This window comes from Grampus griseus, assembly GCF_964374135.1.
Source record: "Grampus griseus genome assembly, chromosome: 8".
NCBI classification, from domain to species: Eukaryota; Metazoa; Chordata; class Mammalia; order Artiodactyla; family Delphinidae; genus Grampus; species Grampus griseus.
The window spans coordinates 63,981,921-64,009,491 of record NC_139002.1 but is presented as its reverse complement, the minus strand read 5'-3'; the positions used below and the strand labels follow the sequence as shown (position 1 = coordinate 64,009,491).

Genomic DNA, 27,571 nt, shown 5'->3' with positions numbered 1-27,571 from the left:
AGCAACTGACAAAGGATTAATCTCCAAAATATACAAGCAGCTCATGCAGCTCAGTATCAAAAAACAAGCAACCCAATCCAAAAATGGGCAGAAGCCCTAAATAGACGTTTCTCTAAAGAAGATATACAGATTGCCAGCAAACACATGAAAGGATGCTCAATATCACTAATCATTAGAGAAATGCAAATGAAAACTACAATGAAGTATCACCTCACACCAGTCAGAATGGCCATTATCCCAAAATTTACAAACAATAAATGATGGAGAGGATGTGGAGAAAAGGGAACCCTCTTGCAGTGTTGGTGGGAATGTAAATTGATACAGCTGCTATGGAGAACAATATGGAGGTTCCTTAAAAAACTAAAAATAGAACTACCATATGACCTAGCAATCCCACTACTGGGCATATACCCTGGGCATATACCCTGGGCATAATTGAAAAAGAGTCATTTACCACAGTGTTCATTGCAGCACTATTTACAATAACCAGGACGTGGAAGCAACTTAAGTGTCCATCAACAGATGAATGGATGAAGAAGATGGGGCATGTATATACAATGGAATATTATTCAGCCATAAAAATAAAATTGAGTTATTTGTAGTGAGGTGGATGGACGTAGAGTCTGTCATACAGAGTGAAGTAAGTCAGAAAGAGAAAAACAAATACCATATGCTAACACATATATATGGAATCAGAAAAAAAAAAAAGTTCTGATGAATCCAGGGGCGCAGGCCAGGGATAAAGATGCTGATGTAGAGAATGGACTTGAGGACACGGGGAAGGGGTAGTTTAAGTTGGGACGAAGTGAGAAAGTAGCATTGATATATATACACTACCAAATGTAAAATAGATATCTAGTGGGAAGCAGCTGCATTGCACAGGGAGATCAGCTCGGTGCTTTGTGGCCACCTGGAGGGGTGGGATAGGGAGGGTGGGAGGGAGACGCAAGGGGGAGGGAATATGGGGATATATGCATACATATGGCTGATTCACTTAGTTGTGCAGTGGAAAGTAGCACAACATTGTGAAGCAATTATACTCCAATAAAGATGTTAAAAAATAATAAAATGGACAGTATAAAAAAAAGTACTCGGCAATCTGTGTCAATGTCAGTGATACAGTGATTATATGACTTAGTGAGAAATTGAGAGAAAAAGATAACTATTTTTTGATGTTTTTAATAAAGTTTTTTTTTCTGTTTTTAATAAAGTTTAATAAAGTTTTCTTTTAAGTACAACTTTGCTTTCATTCTGTAAGGTTCATGGTCAAAAGTCACATGGCCATCTGCAAGCTGCAAGGGATGCTAGGAAATGGACGATTTTAATTAGCATACTGCTGTCCCAGACAAAAATGAGGATTCTGTTAATAAGGAAGAATGGGGGAATAAACATTGGATAAACTACTAGCAGTATCTTTCATAAAATCCTAAGGGCCTGGGAGATTTTCCTGTAGATTCCCATGCTATACAGATTGTTACAAAGCATTGCGAGATGGAAAGATACCCAATTTATTTTATAAAGCTGCCAGGATCTTGTATCAAAACCTGACAAAGATGAGTGAAAAGGAAAATTATAGACCAGTTTAACTTATGAATATAACTGTGAAAAGTCAAGATACAAACATTTCAACTTTTCAGCACATTGAAAGAATCATCCATCATGATCATGTAGGGTTCATACTATGAATGTAAGAATGCTTTAATATTAGGAAAGCTTTTAATTCAATACAGCATATCAAAAGATCTAATAAGAAAAAATATGGTAATCGCAATAGATAAAGATTTGATCAACGTTAGCCCTTGTTTCTGATTAGAAAATCAGTCTTAGACAATTAAAACTGGAAATATATTTCTTTAATGAAATAAAGATATCTAACTCCTATTCTGGTCAAGTTTATTCCAGTACAAAGAACAAAGGTATAGTCCATATACCCCAGCCTTATCAATCTATGACTTCAAAATACACTTTTAAGTAATACCTGAAGTAGGATGGCACAAAACCATAACGATGTACTCCCAGTTCCTTCTGGAAGTGTCTCAAAGTATTCTCTTTCATGTGCTGCAGAACACATCCCCCTCCTTCCTCAGCTCACATCTCTCTGACTTGCCACCATACAGCTGCAGTAACTCTAGTTAGGTAGAATGATGGGCGTACCTGTTCTTCACTCAGGGGAAAATAGTACCCACTCGTTCCTATTTTTCTGTTTGAGAATAAAAATGAGGATACTTCTAATATTGCCTTTGAACTTTTAGAATTAGATAGTTTTATAAAATCAAATTATCTACTCCTTTGTAAAGTGTGTGATATGGCTTTGCTCTGATAATAAGTGGACTAAGGCTTATTAACTTCTGAAGCCACAGTAGTGTATGTTTTATATCAATATTTTTAAGTCTTTTTTCTTTTTACCACAACCCACACTAAGAAATACATTTTAAACTGTGACCAAGTGTACACACACGCACACACACACATTCTGTACATTCATATCTATAATTTTTTTAAGTTTCACAAAACTTACCAAGGATCTATGCAAAATACTCTCATATATATCTATTCTATTCTACTTCATTAAAAAAAATTGATATCAACCCACCAAATTTCCTTAGACCATGCTTTTTTAACAGTTTTATGATTCTGTACAGAGGGTGATTCTTTCGACTCTTAAGTAACTAAAATGTCTGGAGTTCAAGAATTCAATTTTGGAAGATGAGAATGTATTGGTTTTTAGAAATATGTTCTAATTTTGTTGTAAATATTAACTTTCATGTATAGGCAGGATGCTTTTGGTGCTAGTTGCTAGTTTTTCTTTGATTTCTAGAAGGGTGATTGGATAAGAAAGAATTTTCTAAATGGTGATTTCTTTTCTACCTGCAGCTCTCATGTGTGACTGTAAGTCTAGTGCATCGTTAACCTAAGGACCTCACCACTTGGAAGTTACAGTTTTCGTCATCAGCTTACCTTATCCTTTTGGTCTGGTTGTTTTCCTCAAACACTGGAAACATCTTTCTTTCAAGTTGCTTTTGTTGAAGAGTTAGGCAAATGGCTGATAGCAGCTGTGGTAAAAAATCCACAAAATGCCCCAACTGTTCATCTGCTTCTCAGAGAAATGTGCTTTGTGTATGTTCTTGTAAAACAAAGCTTTCTCCAATGTCAGTGGTGGAAATGTCACAGACATCGAGCACTGGTAGTTCAGAATTTACAGTTTCACCAGAGAGAAAAAAAGAAAGACAAGCCAGCAAAGATAGTACCTCTGGAAAAGATTTGGTAAATATTGAAGATTCAACACAAGTGGATGTCCCATTCCCTGATCCCATCCCTAGATTCATCCATATCCCATGGACCCTTGTCAGCCAATTCATTGCCTTCTTAACTATTAAAGTAACATTTCTTTCTTACATAAGAGGTGAGAAAAGTTGGTTGGTAATTTCTTTTATGCTCTTTCCAACGACTGCCCAAATTAATGATTTCTCAGGATTATGAATAATTCAGAATGTTATTCCAGCTTCTTTTTTAAAAAATGGTTTATATGGAAATGAACTGGTTTTCAAATTGAATTCAATCTGAATTTTGGGGCATTTTCTTCAACTGATGCAGAATGAGATTTATGGTTGTGGTTAAATATAGGGTGGTTATTACTTAAGACAGTTCCTGGTTATCTAGATGGAATATCAAGTATACCTTACAAAATTGACTTGCATTAGTTACAATCTATGACTACCCAGTTAGACAGGTTTTGGTATATTCGCCTTTTATAGAGGAGAGGCACTATGGAAGATTGTCATTGATATAGCACAACTTTGGAGACAGAGAGCAGTAAGTTTAAGAAAAGTTAGGTTCCCAGCCCTCAAGTTTGTACCCTTTTCACATTTTCACCCTAAACTGTTATTTCTGATTTGTATTATGGTATAGTTTTTTCCATATAGGTGTCTCTGAGTGAATTATTGCTATGTTATCTTCATTCAAAGCATATTTTGTGAATGGCCAGTAATTTTTTGTGTATAACCTATTTGAGATGACTGTTATGTCTTGAAACAAGGGTGATTGAGAAAGCTGTGAAGTTGCTTTCTTTTGTGGTGTTAAAGATTTTAAGTCCTGATTTATCTTCTATGCAAGTCATCATGTAGACTTGCCTGGATAGAGGAGATTAGATTGAATAACTTCTTAAGGCCTCTTTTAGCCTAATGAGTGAATGAATTATATAGGGCTTAGAATTTGAAAAAAACAGTAAACTGTCTTGTACACAATAAATATCTTGACACACATTAAAGATTTGTCAGATTATTATATCTTAAAGTTAATATTAAAATTTCTTTTTGGTCCAAGCCCTCAGAAACCTCAAGTGTAGAGAGAAAATCATCTCAACAACAGTGGGGTCGAGGCAACTTTACAGAAGGAAAAGTTCCTCACATAAGGATGGACAATGGAGCTGCTATTCAGGTATATAGAGAGCAAACTGAAGCTACTAGAAATTTTCCAGTTTCTTCTAAGTCAGTGTTAATGGCAAAAATGATTTAAAAGTAAGTCTCTAAGGAAAGGAAAGAGGAAACTTACCATTTTTAAGTATGTCAAAGTCTTTACTAAAGAAAATGCAGATTAATTATTTTTTCTGTTCATAGAGGTGCAAATGGACTTTAATAATTAAAGTGGAGAGCATTTTTATTAGACAAAATGAGAACATTTTGGTCTCCAGGTCTTGCCTGTTGCTGAGGGCAGTTGTGGAGTCTTTGTATAGACCTATTCAGGATGCAGACAGAGACCAGGTGACTTAGATGGTTTGGCTGTTCACTTCTTTGATGACCAGTAGTGAGGCTAGAATTTCCCTCATGGACCCCTCCATATTTTTCCAGCCTGTGACTGAGTGAATACCAATATTATTCTTCCCAGGATTCTAATTCTTATATACAAATATGACTTAAATATTAGTACCATTTTAGAAATTAAAATGTGTTCCTTTAACACCAGATTAAAGGAACTGCAACAAGAACAACAAGAAGAAAATTGTGTTAATGTTAAATAACTTTAAAAAATTACTTTAAGAAATATTTGGCAATTTACTTGAAGAGATCAGAAAAACTTTCTGAGAACTTCTGACCTGAAAAGTTTAAATCTTCCCCTGTAAACAAAAGACCTGAATTTTAAAAAAATCCACAAATTTACTGAGTTTTAAATTTAACCATAAGAGCTTTTATAAAAGCAAAATGTATGTGTTTTGAAAAATTAGGAAAATATAGATAGAAAAGTGAAGAAGATAAAAATCATGAGCCAGACATAACCAATTTTAACATTTATTGTCTTTACTTCATTTTTCTAGGCATGTATAAGTCTTACCCTATTTTTTGTTTTTGTTTTTTTCCTGGTTTAAATTGTAAAATATTTCAAATATACACATATTTTTAAGAAATAACATTAAATGGTATAGTGGAAGTTTCTCTTCCCCTATTAAATAGACAGGCTCATTTTAAAGATATCAAACATTTCAGAAGAGTATAAAAAAGGAAGCTACAGTCATCCAAAGTTCTACTACCTAATGATAACTATTCTTAATATTTAGATGAACAACTTTCCAGACATCAATGTAAGCACCTCCACATATACAGATTTTTCGTAATGGGATCATATCATGCATGCTTTCACACTCTATACTATATCATGGACTTCTTATATGTCAATAAAAAGAGATCTACGTTACCATTGTAATAGCATCCTCTTAAAATGATTACAAACAAGAAGTCATTTTCTCCTTATTGTCATCACTATGTAATGATGCCAAAGCAGTTAGTTGAAGAAGATGATTAATTTATAAACAACTAGTTGGGCAGTTGGACTATTTTTCTACCCATTCTTCATTTTAAAAATCCTATAAACAGTATTAAAATACTGTGTCCAAATTGTGGTTCTATATGTCTAGAGATGAAATGAGAGGTTAATTTTTAAAGGACAAGAAAAGTTGGGGAAGTGGTTAGGGATTATTGAGATTATTTTGTTCTGTGGGAATAAAAGGTTTAAGTGGAGATTTAACTCATTTTACATAGTGTATAGTTGGGAGTTGTAGGTACATATAATAAAATGTTTTGTCTTATTTTAATCATCTTAGTTTTTTGACTTTAATTCTCACTATCAAGTGGTAATGGGAAGAGGGAAAAGCCAAAGTAATTATAAGTCATCAGAAGGCAGTGTCCTGAGGACAATCGCCTGGACAGGATGTGCCCTGCCTGAGTGGGGGTCACCATTCACAACATTCAAGACCTCAGATCTGGAGTTCCTTCTCCAGGGTTCAACTCCATGTACCCAGTCTCTCACTTCTCTCAAATATGCATATGTATAGAAGGTTCCTGACTGGCTGGCTTGCTGACTAGATTGATTTATTGATTCAGTTCATTTATCAGCTCACTCATTCATTCCACATTTGCACTGCTGTTCCTTTGAAATGCCTTCCTTGCTGTGATTGGATTAGAGAAAAATATTCTCAGTTATTTTTTTTTGCCTTTGTTCCCTCACATGCCTATCTCAGAAGCCATGTCTTTCATAACGTTTTCCCTTATTCTCCCAGTATTTTAGCTCTGGTCTCTGGCCCCAGTGTCATTTTGTATTTTTTTTTAACTTAAGATTTTATGACTTAAGTAATAATCTTGTCTTTTGAGTAGACTACAAATTATGAGAAAACAGTAATTATGTTTTATTCATCTTTGTAGCCCCCAAAGTATGTATCACAAGGAAATATCCAAGGAAAATCTAACATGTTGAAGCTGAACATTCTTCTTTTCTTTTCCTTTTCTTCTCTTCTCTTCTCTTCTTTCTTTTCCTTTCTGTCTCTCCCCTTCCCTCCCTCTGTCTCTTTTTTCTTTCTGTTTCCTTCTTTCCTTTCTTCCTCCCTTCCCCTTCTCTCCCCTCCCTTCCCTTCTTCCTTCTCCCTTTTCCTCCCATGCACTAAGCATGAATATTTTGCCTACAAGGTTTCAGGCAGGCTTTTTAAAGGATACAAAAGAAACAGCTTCTTCATAAGGTGTTTCTAGACCATCTTGGAAGGAAAAAAATGAGCCAAAATGTTTGTAAGCAAGAGAGTAATAATAGTGTTTGAGGACCAATGCATACATGTTGAAGGAAGTCAAACAAACAATTACCATGGTGCAGAGTTAGGCAGAGAAGCCCTTCATAAGGAGGTAAGTAATTAGTTGGATATGGATCTTCTTTTACAAAAGTAAGAAAGGAATGTAAGCAGTAGAAAACATAAAGTCTAGCAGTAACTTACCTGTTGCATGGTGAAGATGAAAGTAGTCACGCAGAGGGAACATGGCATCTCTAAGGCAGGCTTTGGCTGGCTAACCCAACAGGGGCTTCCCCGAGCAGCATTAGCTCAGGTGTTCTCTCCTGTTCTAGTCCCTGTGCATCATGGGTCGAGAAACTCTTGCTACTGCCCTGGAGTTGATTCAGATCAAGGAGACTGACTCCCTCCAACCAAATTCACAAGAAATGAAAGTGTAAATGAGTTACCTGCTTGTTATTTTACGACATGAAGAGGAATGCTGGTTGCAAGACCACGCATTCTGTCTTTGTAAGCAGGAGTAAAACGATAAGCAGAAGGATCCTTGGTCTGGATAGTGTTACTGTGGAAGGTTTTCATTTTTTTTACAGTGCTGATTTATATTAATATTTTGGTCATATATTCCTTTTCCTAAAACAAAAGGAAATAAAACAACAAAAGTGATTTTTTTAATAGAAACAGTGAAGATAAAGAAAAAGGGTTACTTGGTAAACAGGAGAGCAGTTGTTCAGTGGTTAATATGTGCTGATTTTATAGTGTAGCTCTCAGAGTTTGGTGATAATTTTTTGGTTGAATGTATCTTATACACACACATATATATTTGCATGTATGAATGTTCCATTCCTCCTTTTTCTTATGAAGACATTTCATTAATATTGTAGTTTATAAGAGGTTCATTTTTTATGCTTTTGAAGTTTTTTACATTTCTTTGTAAGGATTTTTATGGTTTTCTTCTAAAGGATATTTAATAAAATTCATCAAAACTTATTTTTGTTTAATTAAGATGTGTTTATTAATATTGAAGCAAATATGGGGTGTCTTCTGTTTGATTTTACCCTGGAGCAGAATCACTCTTCCCTTGGGTGGATATCTGTCAGTATTATATGTTTATTTGTAATCCTGATGAATGGCAGAGAGAGACAAAGGAACTCATGTTTTTTATCCAGGAAATCTATACCTTTGGAAGAATACTGGGAAAAGGGAGCTTTGGAATGGTCATTGAAGCTATTGACAAGGAGACAGAAACTAAGTGGGCAATTAAAAGAGTGAGCAAAGAAAAGGTAAGGCATATCGGCAGCGTCCTACTGAGAGCACAGTGCCAGTGCAGGGTGGGGTAGGCAGTACAGTTTTTCACACTAACACAGCTGACCCTGAGGGCCAGGGCCTAGGCTGTTCCCCTGGAGAAATGTGGATATTTCTCTAGCCTTCTGGGACGGGACCAGTTCTTAAACTCAAGTAGACAGGTACTAAAAAGTAAATGAAAGGATTACCTAACATAACCAGCATAACCAAATATAGGTAAAGTTTACCAGAGTGAGCTGAAGGTGAGGGCTGATCATCAGTATGTGTAGATGGAGGGCTGTGGGCTAGTGATGTCTTAGTGAGAAATGGGTCCCGGTAGTCTCTCCCGATGTGGTTCTGATATACTTTGTCCCTATCTTTGCCTTTCCTTTGATTCCCTATTTCCTCATTGGTAGCTAACTCTGTTTATTCATCCTACCTACTCTTTCAGTTTGAACCACTTTTCCCCCAACTATCTTCTGTACTGTTTACTTGTAATCACTGTATGTCTCACTAGATTTCATTGGAGTGAAGAACAACTGGGCTTCTTTTTAAGGGAGAATCTAAGTCCTCAAGCTTTATATCTGATCGTTTCATCAACTTTAAAACACTTTCTATGCCTGAGGAAAAACAAAAGACAACATTAGGTGTTTTCCCCTTGGATTTGCGATGATAAATATTACACTTACAAAAGGAAATAGTAGGTTTTATGTATTCTTTAAAACAAGCCATAGGAAATTATATACCATTTTCCCCTAAAGTTTAATACAGTAACATTAAATCTTAATAAAGGGAGATCCAAAAAAATAAAAAAATAAAGGGAGATCCAGAGCCCTTCTAGAAATCTTTAGAATTAACTAAATGAACTGTCGGGGCTTCCCTGGTGGCACAGTGGTTGAGAATCCGCCTGCCAATGCAGGGGACACGGGTTCTATCCCTGGTCCGGGAAGATCCCACATGCCACAGAGCAACTAAGCCCGTGCGCCACAACTACGGAGCCTGTGCTCTAGAGCCCGTGAGCCATGACCACAGCCCACGTGCCGCAACTACTGAAGCCCACATGCCTAGAGCCCGTGCTCCACAACAAGAGAAGCCACCGCAATGAGAAGCCCACGTACCACAACAAAGAGTAGCCCCCGCTCGCCACTACTAGAGGAAGCCTGCGCACAGCAATGAAGACCCAACCCAGCCAAAAATAAATAAATTAAATAAATACATTTATTAAAAAAAAAAAAACTAAATGGGATGTTATTTCCTTTGCTTTGCTCCTATCCCAGATTGGGTTAGGGGTTAGGTTTTAGGGTTATATAGTCAGGATGCCTGCTTGCAACTTTAGGAATTCATAATCTTGCACATACCTATTGATGCTGAGAGTTTTCAGGACACTAAGTAAAATAAAGTTATATAGTCAGTATATGAATTGGACAGTATCTTACTGCATTATATACAGGTCAAATCATTTGTGGAGGGAGGTAGGAAGAGGATTGAGATGGATATTGTTATAACTCTCCATATCTAGTCTGTATAGGAATTCACTCCTCACAATCACTATTTCTCTTGACCCTCTAGGATAACCTTAAACTGTGACTTTCATCCTCCATGGGTGAGGCACAGAGGGTGGGCAGTTTCCTATCCCTCCTGAGATGGTAATGGTTGAAGGGTAAAGGTAATTGGAAGCAGGGATGACACTAGGAAAAATTTTAACTAGGTAAAATTTGCCTTATGATCAATCCCTTTCCAGTCCTTCAGGAACTATTATGTCTCTCCCAAACTTGGTGGGGGCAGGGGTTAGGGGTAAGGAGGGAGGAATAAGAACTTTATTATCCCTTTCAGGGATATTTTCATGTGAATGAGGACAATGTTTATCCTTGAATAATGATGGTAATTTAGATATCAAGAGGGGTGATGACTGGGTTGGTGGTAGTGGTGGTTAGGGTGGAGAAAGCCCTTCTGAAATTTCTTAGATGACATTGTAGACAGTTACTTACACCCTGAATGAAGGCCTGGTCAGGTGTGGTTAAGGGTTACATGTAAGGAGATAAATTGGAGTTAGGTTGGTCTGAAGGCAAAATCTCCATCTCCATCTTGATCGAGTGTGCTCTCTCTCCTCTTTCTCTCTCTCTCAAATTTTTGAGGCTGGGGGACTAGGAAGTAATATAATGCAGGGCTAAGTGTAGAATCTCACTGCCTGTTGTTTCTTTTGATATGTATATAAATATAATCAAAACAAAACAACAATAAAACAAAAACATTTTATTTTAACAATTCTAACATTTAATGAGACAGATGCTTTATATCCGTTTTCTAATTGATGTCCCGGGAAAGTAGATTTTGTTTTTATTATGCTAACATCAAAGGATCAATACGATTTTGAAGGAAATTCCAAAAAGGCTATTAAAAATTGCAATAATTTTGTGACATGACAGAGACCATGTTGTAGCTAATTTATAGAAACAGTCCAAGAAACATGGTTTGAGGCCAAATTATATATCTCTTAAAATTGGACAAAGGATAAGATGGGGCATACTTTAATCTTAACACATAGGTAAGTTGCATGTTATCTTTTGAAAAAGGAACTTCTAAAGAAAATGTAGGAAAAATATTAAATAACTTTAACTTTTATATTGAGGTATGCAGTAATGAAATTCATATGTGAAATCTATGTTTCCTCATCATTGAAGGCTGGAAGCTCTGCTGTGAAGTTGCTTGAACGGGAAGTGACCATCCTAAAAAGTGTGAAACACAAACACATTATACATCTAGAACAAGTATTTGAGACGCCTAAGGTAAAGCTTTGTCAGGTGCTGCATTTTGAAAATTGTTGTTATTACAAAATGAACATCATTCCCTTGGGAAGTAATCCTTTTGGGACACAGTGGCTCATGTCCTTGGCATGAGTCTGTCACTGGAGATTGATGAGAGCATTCTGGAGGACTTTTTATTGTTGATTTTATAGTTAGGTATCTGATGATTAGATTGACGTTTTTAGTGAAATTTCTGGTGGCATGTTGAAAACAAATGTTTAAAATTGAAACAACCTCAGATATAACCCATTTGTGACCAGAGCTTCCTTAGAAGTGTCTTTCTTTTTGCTTTGGTCCTTGGTTCTCCATTGGAGTCTCTTGGAATATTGTCATAATTTTGCAAGTCTAGCTTCATAGTAGAGTTGGTATGGGCATATTTGACACTATGTAGAAGATATTTTGTCATCTGTGTCTTAAACTAATATGTTTAATCTTCCTTCTTTCCTAGATGTTTTCATTCTTGTCTTTCAATGCTTCTAATTTCCATTTAGAGTTGTTCTGAAGCCTGGGTTATTGCCATTCTGCCTTCAAGTTGTTTATGCACGTGGGCTTGGGTATTTCTCTGCTCGGAGGCAGTATGATACAGTGGTTACGCACGTGGACTCTGGGATCAGATTGCCTGTGCAGTATAATCCTGGCTCCAACACTTATTAGCTCTGAGACCATGGACAAGTTACTCAACCTCTCTATACTTAAGTTTCCTCATCTGTAAGATTGGTTTAATGATAGTATCAAACTCATTTGGTGTTGAAGGATTAAACGGGAAAGTGAATATAAAGCATACATCTCATCGACTGTTAGCTATTGTTCTTTGTTTCCTTTGACAGTCTCTAAGGCAGCAATAGTCAACTTGCGTTATGCGTTATGCTTGATTCATTAGAAGTGCTTGATAAATGTTAGCGACCACAGTTACCTTTTATGGGAGCAGTATATGGCAGTGGTGCCAGAAGGCTTCTCTACCTTTTCAGTTTTAGAGTTGTGACTTATTTTATCCTCAAATCTGCTTAGAATAGTTTTGCTCTTTATCATCACTTTTAACCAATTTCATTACGTTGTGCCTTGGTATAGTTGTCTTCATGTATCCTGGCTTGGGGTTCATGGAACTTCTTAAATCTGTGAGCTTATGGTTTTCATCAAATTAAGGAACATCTTGGCCATTATTTCTTCAAATATTTTTTCTGCCTTCTACTTTTAGGACCTCAAGTACAAATGAGATTGCCTGACATTGTACAAAGCTCACTGATGCTCTATTCATTTTTTTCCAATCTTTTTTCTCTCCCTGTTTAGTTTCGCAGAGTTTCTATTGTGATATCTTCAGATTCAGTAATCTCTTTTTCTGTAACATCATATGCGCTGTTTATCCCTTCCAATGGAAATTTGCTTTGGATCATTTTTCTATCTTCCATGTTTCTACTTAACATGCTCACTATTTCCTCCTCCTTAAATATAGTTACAATAACCTTTAATGTCCTTTTCTCTTAATTCTATCATATGTGCCATTTCTAGGTCAGTTTTAATTGATTGATTTTTTCCCCTTCGTTATAAGCCTGCCTCTTTAGATGCCTGTTAATTGTTGATTGGGTGCTGGCTATTTTTTATACTCTTACAACTATTTTTGAGCTTTATTCTGGGACATAGTTAAGTTATCGGAAATAGTTTGATACTTTTCAAGCTTGCTTTAAGCATTGTTAGGTGGCACCAGAGCAGCCTTTGGTCTAGGGCTAATTTTTCCAGACTAATGAGGGAAGACCCTTTTGAGTATTCTACCCCATGAATAATGAGATTTTCCACTCTGGCTAATGGGAATACAAACCCTTCCTGGCCATGTGTAAGCGCCAGTGATTGTTTCTTCTGATCTTTTCACATGGTTCTTCTCCCAGCTTTGGGTAGTTTCCTCATACATATGTGCTAGTTGGTACTTCGCTGAAGAGTCGAGGGGGGGCTGTCTGCAAATCTATGGAGCCTTCTCTCCATAGATTTCTCCTCTTTGGTAATCTTCTCTGTGAACTTCAGTTGTCTTGGCCTTCAGGGACTCCCAGCACCATCTCCTCAGTTCATGTAGACTGCTGGGCTCTGTTTGGGTTCCTTTTCCCTTCTCTGTGGCTTGGAAACTCTCCAGACAGTAAGCTAGGATAATCACGGGACTGGCCTCATAGATTTCCCCTCTCTCAGGGATCACTGCCCTATGCTGTCTGATGTCTAATGTCTGAAAATTGTTATTTTATGTATTTTGTCCATTTCTTAAGTTGTTTCAGGGGGGAGGGTAAGTCTGATCTGTTACTTCATCAAGTGGGAGTCCAAATCTAGGATAATTTGAAGGCCAAAGAAACCATCATCTGTGATTGTCTTTTTTATGTATTGTTTGCGCTTGATTCACACAGGTCACATCTGACTCCCCATCTTCCCAACTCACACAAATGCCTAGACCTTCCGTTGAAGCCATCTTAAGGATGAATGGAAATTGCTACCTGAAGGGTTAGGCTAAGATAGTAATGCTGATCATGCAGTTTGACTATGTATGGTTTCTTGTGAGTCCAAATGTTCTACACAATTACTTTTAATAATTGTATAAAGAGTTGTAAAAAACTTCTGTTGATATAACTTTTATCAACGTACACATTTTAAAATGACATCAATTTATATTGTAAGCACTGCTAATATAACTTTGCCTTCCAAATAGTTCACTTACCATTTCATTTCATGATCCTACAGTGTTGTCAGTGGAAAAACTACAGCCTAGTTCAAAAACTTATTTACGTGTTAGACTTTGCAGCATTCTGTAGTTACTTTTGAAATTCTAAACATCTTGAGTTTGAGTGAGTCAGAATTTTGACTATAGGAAGAAAGGTTGTTAGCCTTGTCCTCCTGTATTCGTGCTTGCTGACTGAACACAGAAGTTGCACTAGTAGTGGTAATAGAATAGGATCAGATTCCAGAATCTTAAAAACAGCAGTGAAAATGTGGTATAGGATAGAATGGAGACATGGAGGGTAGTCTGTGTCTGAATAGCATAGGTATGAAAAAGACACGCATTTTAGTTGACTGTGAATCTTTTTGACTTAATAGATGACTTGGCTATCGGAATACCTAAGGTGATCTTAATATGTATGCACAGAAACAGGAAATATGGAAGAGGCGTTTCATTTGTGGCTTTTTACGATTTATACCCAATTAGTCACTAAGTCCCACTATTTCTCCCTCCAGGTATTTTCACATCTTTTTCTTCTTCCTTCTTTTCTCCATTCTGTGCCTCACATCTACCCTCTTATAATCAGAGGTCAGCTTACGCAGCATGTGAGCCAGTGGCATGTGGCCTGTTCTTTTATGGCCCATAAGCCAGGTTTTATACATTTTTAAATGGTTGGAGAAAACGTAAAAGAGTAAAATTTCATGACATGTTAAAATTATATGAAGCTAAATTTCAAAGTCCATAAATAAAGTTTCGTTTATGGATGCTTTTATGCTGTAACAGCAGAGCTGAGTGGTTGCAAGAGATTGTGTATGTTCCTCAAAGCCAAAAATGTTTACTACCTGGATCTGGCCTTTACAGAAAAAAGTTTGTTGAACTCTGCTCCTCATTACTGTTAGAGTGTTCATTTAGAAATGCAGAATTGATAGTAGCACATACCTTTCCCCCCACTCCAGACATCAGCTTAAAAATCTTCAGTGGCGGGCTTCCCTGGTGGCACAGTGGTTGAGAGTCCGCCTGCCGATGCAGGGGACACGGGTTCATGCCCCGGTCCAGGAAGATCCCACATGCCGCGGAGCGGCTGGGCCCGTGAGCCATGGCTGCTGAGCCTGCGCGTCCGGAGCCTGTGCTCCACAACGGGAGAGGCCATAGCAGTGAGAGGCCCGCGTACCGCACAAAAAAAAAAAAAAAAAAATCTTCAGTGGCTCCTTATTGCATATGGGAAAAAAGAAAAAATCCCAGCTCCTTTGTGTGACATCCAAGACTCCTTACAGCCTGACACCAACGTGTTCTTTCTGGCCTCACCCCTCACCATCTCAGTCTTCTCTGACTTACCAAACTCCCAGTGCTATTAACACTGAGATACTTGTTATTCTTTAACTGCCAGCACTGGTTTCTTTCTTTCTTTCTTTCTTTCTTTCTTTCTTTCTTTCTTTTTTTCTAGTCGTGCAGCGCTGGCATGCGGGATCTTAGTTCCCAACCAGGGATAGAACCCGCGCCCCCTGCAGTGGAAGGGCGGAGTCTTAACCACTGGACCGCCAGGGAAGTCCCACCAGTGCTGTTTTGAGCTTTGGAGTCTGCAAATGCCATGTGCTATGCCTGTTCTTGCCCATATTCTCTACCCATAAATCCCTATTCAGTCATCCAGACGTGCCTGTATGTTGCCTCTTCAGTGAGCATTCTTTAGGCAAAGGCTCCCCTCCTCTGTAACCTCATCACATTTCGGACATTCCTCTTCTGTTAGCCATTACCCCATGGTATTGTGATTATAGCGAAACTCTGAACTCCTTGAAGGTAAAGACTATGTGTCTTATGCTTCCTTTTTCCTCTAGTATCCTGCATAGTATCTTGTACATGATAGATAACAAATAGTTTTGAATGAAAAGATCGATTGTAACCATATTTCTGCTATACGTATACCATATATAACATTTTAAAGATCCTCAGCTAAATAATTTGTGCTCTCTGTCTCTCTTTTTAAATTTATAATGTCAGAAAATGTACCTTGTGATGGAGCTTTGTGAGGATGGAGAACTCAGAGGAATTCTGAATAGGAAAGGTCATTTCTCAGAGAATGAGACCAGGTGGATCATTCGAAGTCTCGCCTCAGCTATAGCCTATCTTCACAATAAGGGTAAGAAGAGGATCCAGCTCACTGACTCCATGAGCGCAGACACCACTTTTGTTTAAGGGCAATTGTATTCAGGGTTCATAGTCACAGAAATAATGCCTACTAATATGGAAGATATTCTTTTAAAAATTAAAAAAATTTTTCCTTTTTAACTTTATAAATATATTTTAATTAGAAGCAAGGCAGGTATGCAATTACATTGTACACAGACAAGATGAAATTATGAATGTTTCTACAGAACAGTTTGAAAAGAAGCTAATATTATCAAATCAAACATAGAAAATCAATAATAAAAGTGAAATTTCTAAAAACACATATATTAATAATGTTAAAAGTCTATATATTCTAGGCATTTAAAATTTTTTAGATTAATTATTAGAGCAGTTTTAGGTTCACAGCAAAATGGAGAAGTTACAGAGAGTCCCAGATACCTCTGCCCGTGCATGCACATCCTGCCCCGGTATTAGCATCCCCCATCAGAGTGGTACATTTACTACAATTGATGAACCTACACTGACACATCATTATCACCCAAAATCCATAGTTTGGATCCATAGAATCCAAAATTCTATGGATTTTGACAAATGTATAAAGATACATATCCCCCAGTATAGTACCATATGGGAATCGTTTCACTACTTTAAAATCCACATTTAAATATTCACTACTTTAAAATCCACATTAAATATTAAATTCTTCTAATTGCTTTACTGTTCTTTGGTGTTATTGCTACTGTTTTTCCTCGTGCTCCTGCTTTTTTTTCTTCAGTGTTAGTTTGGCTTACATGTGACTTTAGAAACTTCTCATTTTATAGATGAGAAAAAGCTTTGTTCCATAGAGGTGAAGTGACATGGTTAGGTGTGGCAGATCCGGTACTGGAACCCAGGGGTTCATTCAGCAGATATTTCTTGAGCACCTACAGCATTGTGGTTAGTTCTAGAGTTACAGAAGTTAAAAGACAAGGCACCTGCCCCTCAAGGAAATTGAGAGGCAGATGGGTGATGGAGTACAGAAAACAAACTGTAATGCAACATGATAATTTCTGAAAGCCATATAAAGTGCAAGGAGCATAGGTATATTAAGCGCCTCATTTGATTTGGAAAGTCAGGGAAGAATTCACAGAGGAAGCAAAACCTGAGCTGAGGAATACAAACTCAGACGAAAAAGGGAGGGCTTTCCAGGCAGAGGGCAACAATTTTTGCAAGGGCAGGAAACCAAAGGCTTAATATTATGCTAATGTCGATTCTCCCACATTAAGCTGTAAATTCAGTATAATTTCAAACTAAATCTTAACAGGATTTTTCTTGGAACTTGATAAAATTATTTTGAAATGGGTGAGACTAGTAAAGAAAACAATGAAAAAGAAGAACAGCGGAGGCAGCAGAGAGACTTGCCCTGCCAACTACTAAAACATAAAGATAAATTAATATTAAAATTTTGTGGTATTTATGTAAGAAGAGATAAGGAGAACAATAGAAACAATAAAAATTCCAACACAGGCTGGAACTGGGTAAGGGAACTGTAACTAATTAGGTATAATTGCCAGTCCAGGGCTCATTCAGCTTCATTTTTCCAGAAATTATGCCTATAACTTTTTAAGTTTAGGGAAATGATTGCTATGGATATGAACTGAATCAGTTATTTGCAAAGGAAATATTTGGTACATGAGAGTATTTGCATGTACATAAAAGTCCTACCTGAGCTCTGACATGTTCAACTGGAGATTTTGTGTCTCAGGGGTTTTTGTTTTTAATTTTGATGTATAGAGTAGGAAGGTGGTACTGATGTTGTAGAAAAATATACTGAAGTAAGTGTAGTTTGTATACGTGTTGCCAGGTTGCAGTATGTTAAATGTTTATACTGGCAATAACATATGCATAGAAGTAAAGAAGTAATCCTCTGTTTGAAGAGCGAAGGACATGGGAAACCTTCCCAGGCTTGTAAGTATACGTGTCTCCCTCCTCCAGGGAATACCTAACCTTGGACAGGATCCTCTTCCATACTTACCAGGCCACTTGTCATGAAGAGCGGCCAGTTGGAGCAGCAGGGGATTGGGGAGAGGTGAGGGAGCCAAAGAAAATGGCTCCTTAAGGTTAGAAACATGGAGAAAAGGGATCTGAATATCAGGGAATAGAAGAGGGCAGGGTTACACCTGGCCCTCCTCAAATTTTTCAACAGTGGATGTTAACTGGTCAAGTATATTTATTTGTTCTATTTGTGTCCTCTCTATTTTTTCATTATCTATTTCATTTGATTTGTTGTTTATTTTCTTGGTAGATATAGTACATAGAGATCTAAAACTGGAAAACATAATGGTTAAAAGCAGCTTTATTGATGCTAATGATGAAATGAACTTAAACATAAAGGTAAGATATTAGAAATGGTCGTAATTTTTTGCCTATAAACAGTTTGATAGCGAAGTGGCAAAGTACATCCTCTTTTTAGATACATTTTGAAAGCTTTTAAACAGCCAAAACTAAGTGCTTGTGCTAAAAAAATTAAAATTTCACAAAAGAGGTTGTGACTGACAAGAATAATTTTACAAGTTAAGTGGTGCTATTGAATTTTTCTAAAGTACATATTCATTTTGATAGTTCTAAATCATTAGTTAATAGCAAACAAACAGATGCTCTGAATTCTAATTAATTTCAAAATTATGCCTGGTAATTTGATGTAAATGTGTTGCAGATCTAGAGAAAAAGTGCACCTTGGCTGTGCCTTTGATACTAAATTAATGCTAAAGTCTGTATTTCTCATTTAAAAATACCCAAACTTAATAAGTTGGGTATTAATATTTATGTCCTAAGAAAAATTAATGTGCCAAGTATTTATTCTTGAAGACTTTATTCAAATTAAGTGTTCCTTAATGTCAAATAAATGATAGGATACATTATTTATTACTTAGCACTTTAAAAGTGGCTGCTTTCAAAATATATGAATGTGTTAATTTAGGAATAAAATGTTGTCTGTGAATAACTTGCTCTGTTGCCTTTAAATAGGTTTAACAGCATTGTTGTTTTACCCAAGTAAAGTAAATGTTCTTAAATATTTCCACCGTAAACTCTACGAGAACAGGAATTCTGTGTGTCTCATTCACTGTTGGTACCTGGAGTAGTGCCTGAAGCATAGTATGTGCTCAATTAATATTTGGTGCATAAAGGAATAAATGCTCTCCAAAGAACTGAATTGGATCATGAAAGCTTTTATATATTTGATATCTGTATAAATTTTCTGTGGAGAAAGATATGTATCATAATGTTCCAAGTAGGATCGTTGTGAACACTCCTGGAGAAATTTATAAATCTCTTTAGAAAAATAATGATATTACATTGTTGATAGGAATATTTTCTTACTCCATGCAGTACTGGAAACTTTCCATTCAGTGTCTGTGGACCAAAAGCCTATCTTTGATTGTGTGATCAATAAATGTGCCTGTTTTTCTGCTTTCAGCCCAAGGCTGTTCCAACTTGGGAGACAAGACCAAGGGCACGTACTGAATATTTAATAACCAAATGTTTAATGACCAAGATTTAGAACTGAGCAGAGAGCCTGCAGTTGCAGCAGTAGGCCTCCTGTGTATTTGTAGCTATATTGTGGTTTTTTTCCTGTTAATTTGCTTCTCGTAGTTTTTAATAGTGTAATAATTTTTTAAATTAATATACTCTAGAAAACAAAGGAAATATTAATAAAGAAAAGATAGCATTTACTAGAGATAATGTTTTGTAAATAATTATTAAAGGGGGGAGTTTCCTTGAGTGCTGACAAGGATAATGATTTGCATTTATAACAGCACTTTAGACTGGAACATAGCTTGAGCATCAGAAAAATAGATGATAAACTTACTAAGGCCAGCATGTATTTTACAGTGAAAGAACTTTATAAAAATAACTTTTTTATTTGAAAAAACGTTAAATGCCTTCTTGCAAGAACAACTTCCTATGTTGAACTGGTGAATTTAATTAGAAGGAATGAACAATCAACGTCATGGGTGTTTTCTCAAGATTGGACAAACCAAGCTTCTCTTTACCAAGTTTCTTCTTCAAAAGGAGGGGTGGGTGGAGAGGGGAAGCAAGGTCCTTATTAGTAATACAAGTAAAGCCCCTCCATCCTCAAGAATCCCTGAATTAAGTGCAATACAATGCGGTGAAAGTCCCATTTGCAGAATGAGTGAATTCTGGAACTGGAACACAGGTAACTCCGTATGAGTTTCTTCTTTTAGGTGACTGATTTTGGTTTAGCGGTGAAGAAGCAAGGAAGGAGTGAAGCCATGTTGCAGACCACATGTGGGACACCTATCTATATGGGTAAGTTAGTAGACTTAAAATGATTCTTTTTCTATATGAAAAAGTAGAACAACTAGTATGGATTAAAACTTGAGCAGTTCAATTTCACGTCATGACTTAATGGCCCTGATCAAGCTACCTTTTCTTAGGTCAAATAATTTTAATTGTTTTAGCAGATTTCTCATAGTTCTTATCTTCAAAGATTATAGTTTTCATTATTTCTCTGGGCTCTTCTTATAGCTGTTTATGTCTCTTAGGTAATCATACACCCAAACTTAATTATTGTTTTATTAATTCATGCTAAAATCATGAGTATGTTTTGCTTCTTTCCATTTTTTATCCAATTTCATTGCCATCCAGTGGTTTTTCAGAGAGTACTGATTAAATATATTTTATAAACCAAGTTGCCCATTTTCCTAAATGTGATTTTTAACAGCTTTCCTGAAGTATAATTTAAATACCATAAAAATGTACCATTCAGTGATTTTTTTCATACATTCACAGAGCTGTGCAACATCACCACAATCCAGTTTTAGAACAGTTCTACCCCCAAAAGTTGCCTCATGCCCGTTTGCACTCAATCTCATTCCCATCCCAACCCCAGGTAACCACTAATCCTTATCTCTCTAGATTGGCTGTTTCTGGACATTTCATATAAATGGGATCATGCAATATGTAGGCTTATACGCCTGGCTTCTTTCACATAGCATGATGTTTTTGAGGTACATCCCTGTTGCAGTCTGTTTCTTTATATTGCTGAACAGTTGTCCGTTGTATGTTGTTTATATATTTATTAGCTGATGGGCATGTGGATTGTTTCCAGTTTGGAGCTATTATGAATAATCCTGCTATGGACATTCGTGTACAAGTTTTGTGTTTTTTTTTAAGCTTTTTGTAAAATTTATTTACTTTATTTTATTTATTTTTGGCTATGTTGGGTCTTCGTTGCTGTGCACAGGCTTTCTCTAGTTGCGGCGGGGGGGGCTTCTCTTCGTTGCAGTGCGCAGGCTTCTCATTGTGTTGTCTTCTCTTGTTGCAGAGCACGGGCTCTAGGCGTGTGGGCTTCAGTAGTTGTGGCTCACGGACTCAGTAGTTGTGGCTCGCAGGCTCTAGAGAACAGGCTCAGTAGTTGTGGTGCATGGGCTTAGTTGCTCCATGGCATGTGGGATTTTCCCGGACTAGGGCTCGAACCCATGACCCCTGCATTGGCAGGCGGATTCTTAACCACTGCGCCACCAGGGAAGTCCCTCGTGTACAAGTTTTTTTTGTGGATGTGTGGTTTCATTTTCCTTGGGTAACTACCAAGGAGTGAAATTGCTGGGTCATATATTATTTATGTTTATACTTTGTAAGAAACTGCCAAACAATTTTCCAAAGTGGCTCTAATATTTTCCTTTGCACTAGCAATGTATGAGAGTTCCAGTTTCTTCACATCCTTGCTAACTCTTTATATTACCTATCTTTTTAATTATAGCCACTCTAGTGGTTATGAAGTAGTATCTCATTGTGATTTTTAATTTGCGTTACCTTAATGACCAATGATGTTGAGTATCTTTTCATGTACTTATTAGTCATTCATATATCTTCTCTGATGAAATTTCTATTCAAATCTGTACCTATTGAGATGATCATATATTTTTTCTCTTTAAGTTTATTAATGAAATAATTACATTAATAGATTTTTAAAATGTTGAACCATCCTTGTACTTTTGGATTAAACCCCACTTGGTTTAAGGTACTGCCATATTCAATTTGTCACTACTTTATTTAGGAACTTTGAGTGTAGCTTTCTTTCTTTCAGCTGCCCTTGTCATTTTGATGTTAGGGTTATAATATCCTCATTTTAAAAATAAAATATTTTCACTTTTTTTATGCTCATGAACCACTTAAGCAATAGAAATTACCTGTTCATTAATTATTTGATGAAATTTCCCCTTAAAATTTTTTGGTCCTGATACCCTTTGGGGGATAAAGTTTCTATTATTAATTTATATTAGGTTATTCAAGTTTTTCACATCTTCTTGAGTCATTTTGATAATTTATGTTTTTCAGAAAATTTCAAAATATCCAGTGTAACATTTGCAAAAATGAATCCTGTGTTCAGTCACAGAGAAAACTCCTAAAAATTGGAAACCTTTAAGTCACAATTACCTAGTATAATGAAGAAAGCTAGACAGAAAAACCAAAAGGCTAGATAAATTAACACACATTCACATGAGCATCAAACACATCCCAACCACCTAGAAAATTTAATCCCCCCACCCCCCTGGCAACCACCCATTTGTTCTCTATATCTATGAACCTGTTTCCATTTTGTATTACATTGTTCGTTTGTTTTGTTTTTTAGATTCCACATATAAGTAAGATCATACAGTATTTGTCTTTCTCTTTCTAGCTTATTTCACTTGGCATAATAACCTCAGGAACCATCCATGTTGTTGCAAATGGCAAGATTGAATTTTTATGGCTGAGTAGTATTCTATTGTATATGTAAACCACATCTTCTTTATCCATTCGTCTATCAATGGGCACTTAGGTTGCTTCCATATCTTGGTTATTGTACATAATGCTGCATTGAACATAGGGGTGCAGACATCTTTTCAAATTCTTGGTTTTTTGTTTTCTAGGGGGTTTTTTCCAGAAAAATACCCAGAAGTGGAATTGCTGGATCGTATGGCAGTTTTATTTTTAACTGTTTGCAGAATCTTCATACTATCTTCCAGAGCGGCTGCACCAATTTCCATTCCTACCAACCAGTGCATGAGGGTTCACTTTTCTCCACATCCTCACCAACATCTGCTACTTGTTGTCTTTTTGGTGGTAGCCATTCTGACAGGTGGGAGGTGGTATCTCATTGTAGCTTTAATTTGCATTTCCCTGGTAGTTAGAGATGTTGAGCACCTTTTCACGTGCCTGTTGGCCCTCTGTATGTCTTCTTTGGAAAATGTCTATTCAGGTCCTCTGCCCATTTTTAAATCGGGTTGTTTGGTTTTTTGATGTTGAGTTGTATGATTCTTGGTATATTTTGGTTATTAACCATTATCAGATATATCATTTGCAAATATCTTTTCCCATTTAGCAGGTGGCCTTTTCACTTTGTTGATAGTTTCCTTCTCTGTGCAAAAGCTTTTTAATTTGTTGTAGTCTGATTTGCTTATTTTTGCTTTTGTTTCCCTTGCCTGAGGAGACACATCCAAAAAATATTGCTAAGACCTGTGTCAAAGAGCGTACTGCCTATGTTTTCTTCTAGGGGGTTTATGGTTTCAGGTCTTACATTTAAGTCTTTTATCAATTTTGAGATTATTTAAATTGTATATGGTATGAGAAACTAGTCCATTTTGAGTCTTTTCCATGCAGCTGTCCAGTTTTCCCAACATCATTTATTGTAGAGGCTGTCATTTCTCCATTGTATATTCTCGCCTCCTTTGTCATAGATTAATTGACCATGTAAGTGTGGGTTCATTTCTGGCTCTCTATTGTGCTCCATTGATCTATGTGTCTATTTTTGTGCCAGTACCATACTGTTTTGATTACTGTCACTTTGTATTATAGTTTGAAATTGAGCAACATGATATCTCCAGCTCTGTTCTTTCTCAATATTATTTTGGCTATTCAGGAGGGTCTTTTGTGTTTCCATACAAATTTTAGAATTATTTGTTCTAGTCTGTGAAAAATACCATTGTTATTTTGATAGGGATTGCACTGAATCTCTAGATTGCCTTGAGCAGTATGGTCATTTAAATAATATTAATTCTTCCAGTCCATGAGCATGGTATATCTTTCCATTTGTGTCATCTTCAATTTCTTTCATCATTGTCTTATAGTTTTCTGAGCACAGGTCTTTTACCTCTTTAGTTAGATTTATTCCTAGGTATTTTATTCTTTTTGATGCAATTGTAAATGAGATTGTTGTCTTTTTTTTAATTGACATATAGTTGATTTACAGTGTTGTGTTAATTTCTGCTGTACAGCAAAGTGATTCAGTTATACATATGTATACATTCTTTTTTATATTGTTTCCTTTATAGTTTACCATGGGATATTGAATATAGTTCCCTGTGCTATGCAGTAGGACCTTGTTGTTTATTCATTCTATATATAATAGTTTGCATCTGCTAACCCCAAGCTCCCAATCCACCCCTCCCCTACTCCCCTTCCCTCTTGGAAACCACAAGTCTCTTCTCTATGTCTGTGAGTCTGTTTCTGTTTTGTAGATAGGTTCATTTGTGTCATACTTTAGATTCCACATATAGGTGATGTCCTATGGTATTTGTCTTTCTCTTTCTGACTTACTTCACTTAGTATGATAGTCTCTAAGTCCATCCATATTGCTGCAAATGGCATTATTTCATTCTTTTTTTTACTGCTGCAAAGTATTCCATTGTATATATGTATGACATCTTCTTTATGTATTCATCTGTCAATGGACATTAGGTTGTTTCCATGTCTTTGCTATTGTGAATAGTGCTAGTATGAACATAGGGGTGCATGTAGCCTTTTGAATTAGAGTTTTGTCCAGATATATGCCTGGCAGTAGGATTGCTGGATCATATGGCAGCTCTATTTTTAGTTTTTTGAGAAACCTACATACTGTTTTCCATAGTGGCTGCACCAATTTACATTCCCATTAACAGTGTAGGAGGGTTCCTTTTTCTCCACACCCTCTCCAGCATTTGTTATTTGTATTTGTAGACTTTTTAATGATGGTCATTCTGACCTGTGTGAGGTGGTACCTCATTGTAGTTTTGATTTGCATTTCTCTAATAATCAGCAATGTTGAGCATCTTTTCATGTGCCTGTTGGCCATCTGTCTCTCTTCTTTGGAGAAATGTCTATTTAGGTCTTCTGTCCATTTTTTTATTGGGTTGTTTGTTTTTTTGTTGTTGTGTTGTATGAGCTGTTTGTATATTTTGGAAATTAAGCCCTTGTTGGTCGCATCATTTGCAAATATTTTCTCCCAGTCTGTAGGTTATCTTTTCATTTTGTTTATGGTTTCCTTTGCTGTACAGAAGCTTGTAAGTTTGATTAGGTCCCATTTGTTTATTTTTGCTTTTATTTCTGTTGCCTTGGCAGACTGACTTAAGAACAGTTTGGTATGATTTATGTTAAAGAATGTCTTGCCTATATTCTCTTCAAGGAGTTTTATGGTATCATGTCTTATATTTGAGTCTTTAAACCATTTTGAGTTTATTTTTTGTGTATGTTGAGAGGGTGTGTTCTAACTTCGTTGGTTTACATGTGGCTGTCCAACTTTCCTAACACCACTTGCTGAAGAGACTGTCTTCTTTCCATTGTACATTCTTACCTCCTTTGTCAAAGATTAATTGACTTTAGGTGTGTAGGTTTATTTCTGGGCTCACTATTCTGTTCCATTGATCCATATGTGGGATTGTTTTCTTAATTTCTCTTTCTGATAATTTGTTGTTAGTGTATAGCAATGCAATAAATATCTAAATATTAATTCTGTATCCTGCAACTTTACTGAATTCATTTATTCTAATAGTTCTTTGTTGTCATTTTTAGGATTTTCTGTATACAGTATCATGTCATCTGCAAACAGTGATGGCTTTAACTCTTCCTTTCCAGTTTGGATTCCTTTTATTTCTTTTTCTTATCTGATGGCCATGGCTAGGACTTCCAATACTATATTGAATAAAAGTGGTGAGAGTGGACATCCTTGTCTTGTTCCTGCTCTTAGAGGATATGCTTTCAGCTTTTTACCATTGAGTATGATGTTCACTGTGGGTTTGCCATTATGGCCTTTATTATATTGAGGTATGTTCCCTCATACCCACTTTCTGGAGAGTTTTTGTCATAAATGGATGTTGAATTTTGTCAAAAGCTTTTTCTGCATCTATTAGGATGATCATATGATTTTTACCCTTCAATTTGTTAATGTGGTGTATCACATTGATTGATTTGAAGATATTGAACCATCCTGAGTTCCTGGACTAAATATCACTTACTCGTGGTATATGATTCTTTTAATGTATTATTGAATTTGGTTTGCTAAGATTTTTTTGAGGATTTTTTACATCTGGTTCATCAGTGATATTGGCCTATAATTTTCTTTTTTGTGGTATCTTTACCTGGTTTTGATAGCAGGCTGACACTGGCCTTGTAGAATAAGTTTGGAAATCCTCCTTCCTCTTCAGCTTTTTGGAATAGCTTGATAAGGATAGGTGTTAATTCTTCTTAAGTGTTTTATAGAATTTACCTGTGAAGCTATCTGGTCTTGGACTTTTGTTTGTTGGGAGTTTTTAAATTACTGATCCAATTTTATTACTGGTAATTGGTCTCTTCATATTTTCTATTTCTTCCTGATTCAGTCTTGGGAGAGCGTACATTTCAAGGAATTTATCTGTTCCTTCTAAATTGTCCATTTGATTGTTATATAATTGTTCATAGTAATCTCTTACGATACTTTGTATTTCTGTGGTGTTGGTTGTAACTTCTCTTTCATTCTGATTTTATTTGTGTCTTCTATCTTGTTTCTTGATGAGTCTTGCTAAAGGTTTATCAATTTTATCTTTTTGAAGAACTAGCTCTTAGTTTCATTGTTCTTTTCTATATCTTTTTAGTCTCTATTTCTTTTATTTCCTATCTGATCTTTATTTTTTTCTTCCTTCTACTAATTTTGGGTTTTGTTTGTTCTTCTTTTTCTAGTTCCTTTAAGGGTAAGGCTAGATTGTTTATTTGAGGTTTTTCTTGTTTCCCGAGGTAAGGCTTGTGTCTCCATAAACTTCCCTCTTAGAATTACTTTTGCTGTGGCCCACAGATTTTAGATCATTGTATTCCCATTTTTATTTCTGTTTAGGTATTTTTGATTTCCTCTTTGACTTATTCAATGGCCCACTGGTTGTTTAGTAGTATATTATTTAAACTTCATGTGTTTGTGCTTTCTGCAGTTTTTTTTTTTTTTTCATTTTGCCCAATTCTCTGTGTCTATTTCTATGTATTAGGTATGTTGGTTGCATTTTCTGATCTTGGAGAAGTGGCCTTATATAGGAGATGTCCTGTGGGGCCCAACAGCATGCTCCTCTCTGGTCACTGGAGCTATATGTTCTCGGGGCAACTCCTATGTGGGCTGCATGCACCCTTCTGCTGTGGTAGGGCTGACTACTGTGAGCACACTGGTAGGTGGGACTGGCCCCCAGCCTGGTTGGCTTTGAGGCTGTGTCATGTCCAGTGGCTCTGGGCCTGCTAGAAGGTGGGGTAGGCTTACTGCAGGGTTAACTGCATGGGGCTGCTGCTGGCCTGCTGGTGGGCAAGGCTGGGTTCCCACATGGCGTCTGAATGGTATGGGGGGCTTAGTGCTGGTGTAAGTCTGCTGGTGGGCGG

General features: G+C 36.5%; 1 protein-coding gene across 2 annotated transcripts in view; it reads left to right on the top strand.

The window, feature by feature from the left end:
- Positions 1–3,039: 3,039 nt before the first annotated feature.
- The window catches only part of STK33 (serine/threonine kinase 33), a gene marked incomplete at both ends in the record, with an annotated part of 81,694 nt that continues 57,162 nt past the window's right edge, over positions 3,040–27,571 (top strand). For both annotated transcript variants that reach the window (XM_082659210.1, XM_082659211.1), the window contains 7 exons: positions 3,040–3,264; positions 4,324–4,437; positions 8,209–8,322; positions 11,005–11,109; positions 15,812–15,950; positions 18,225–18,313; positions 20,167–20,251. In XM_082659210.1, coding sequence (XP_082515336.1) covers positions 3,040–3,264; positions 4,324–4,437; positions 8,209–8,322; positions 11,005–11,109; positions 15,812–15,950; positions 18,225–18,313; positions 20,167–20,251 — 871 coding nt within the window. The remainder of the gene's footprint in view (positions 3,265–4,323; positions 4,438–8,208; positions 8,323–11,004; positions 11,110–15,811; positions 15,951–18,224; positions 18,314–20,166; positions 20,252–27,571) is intronic.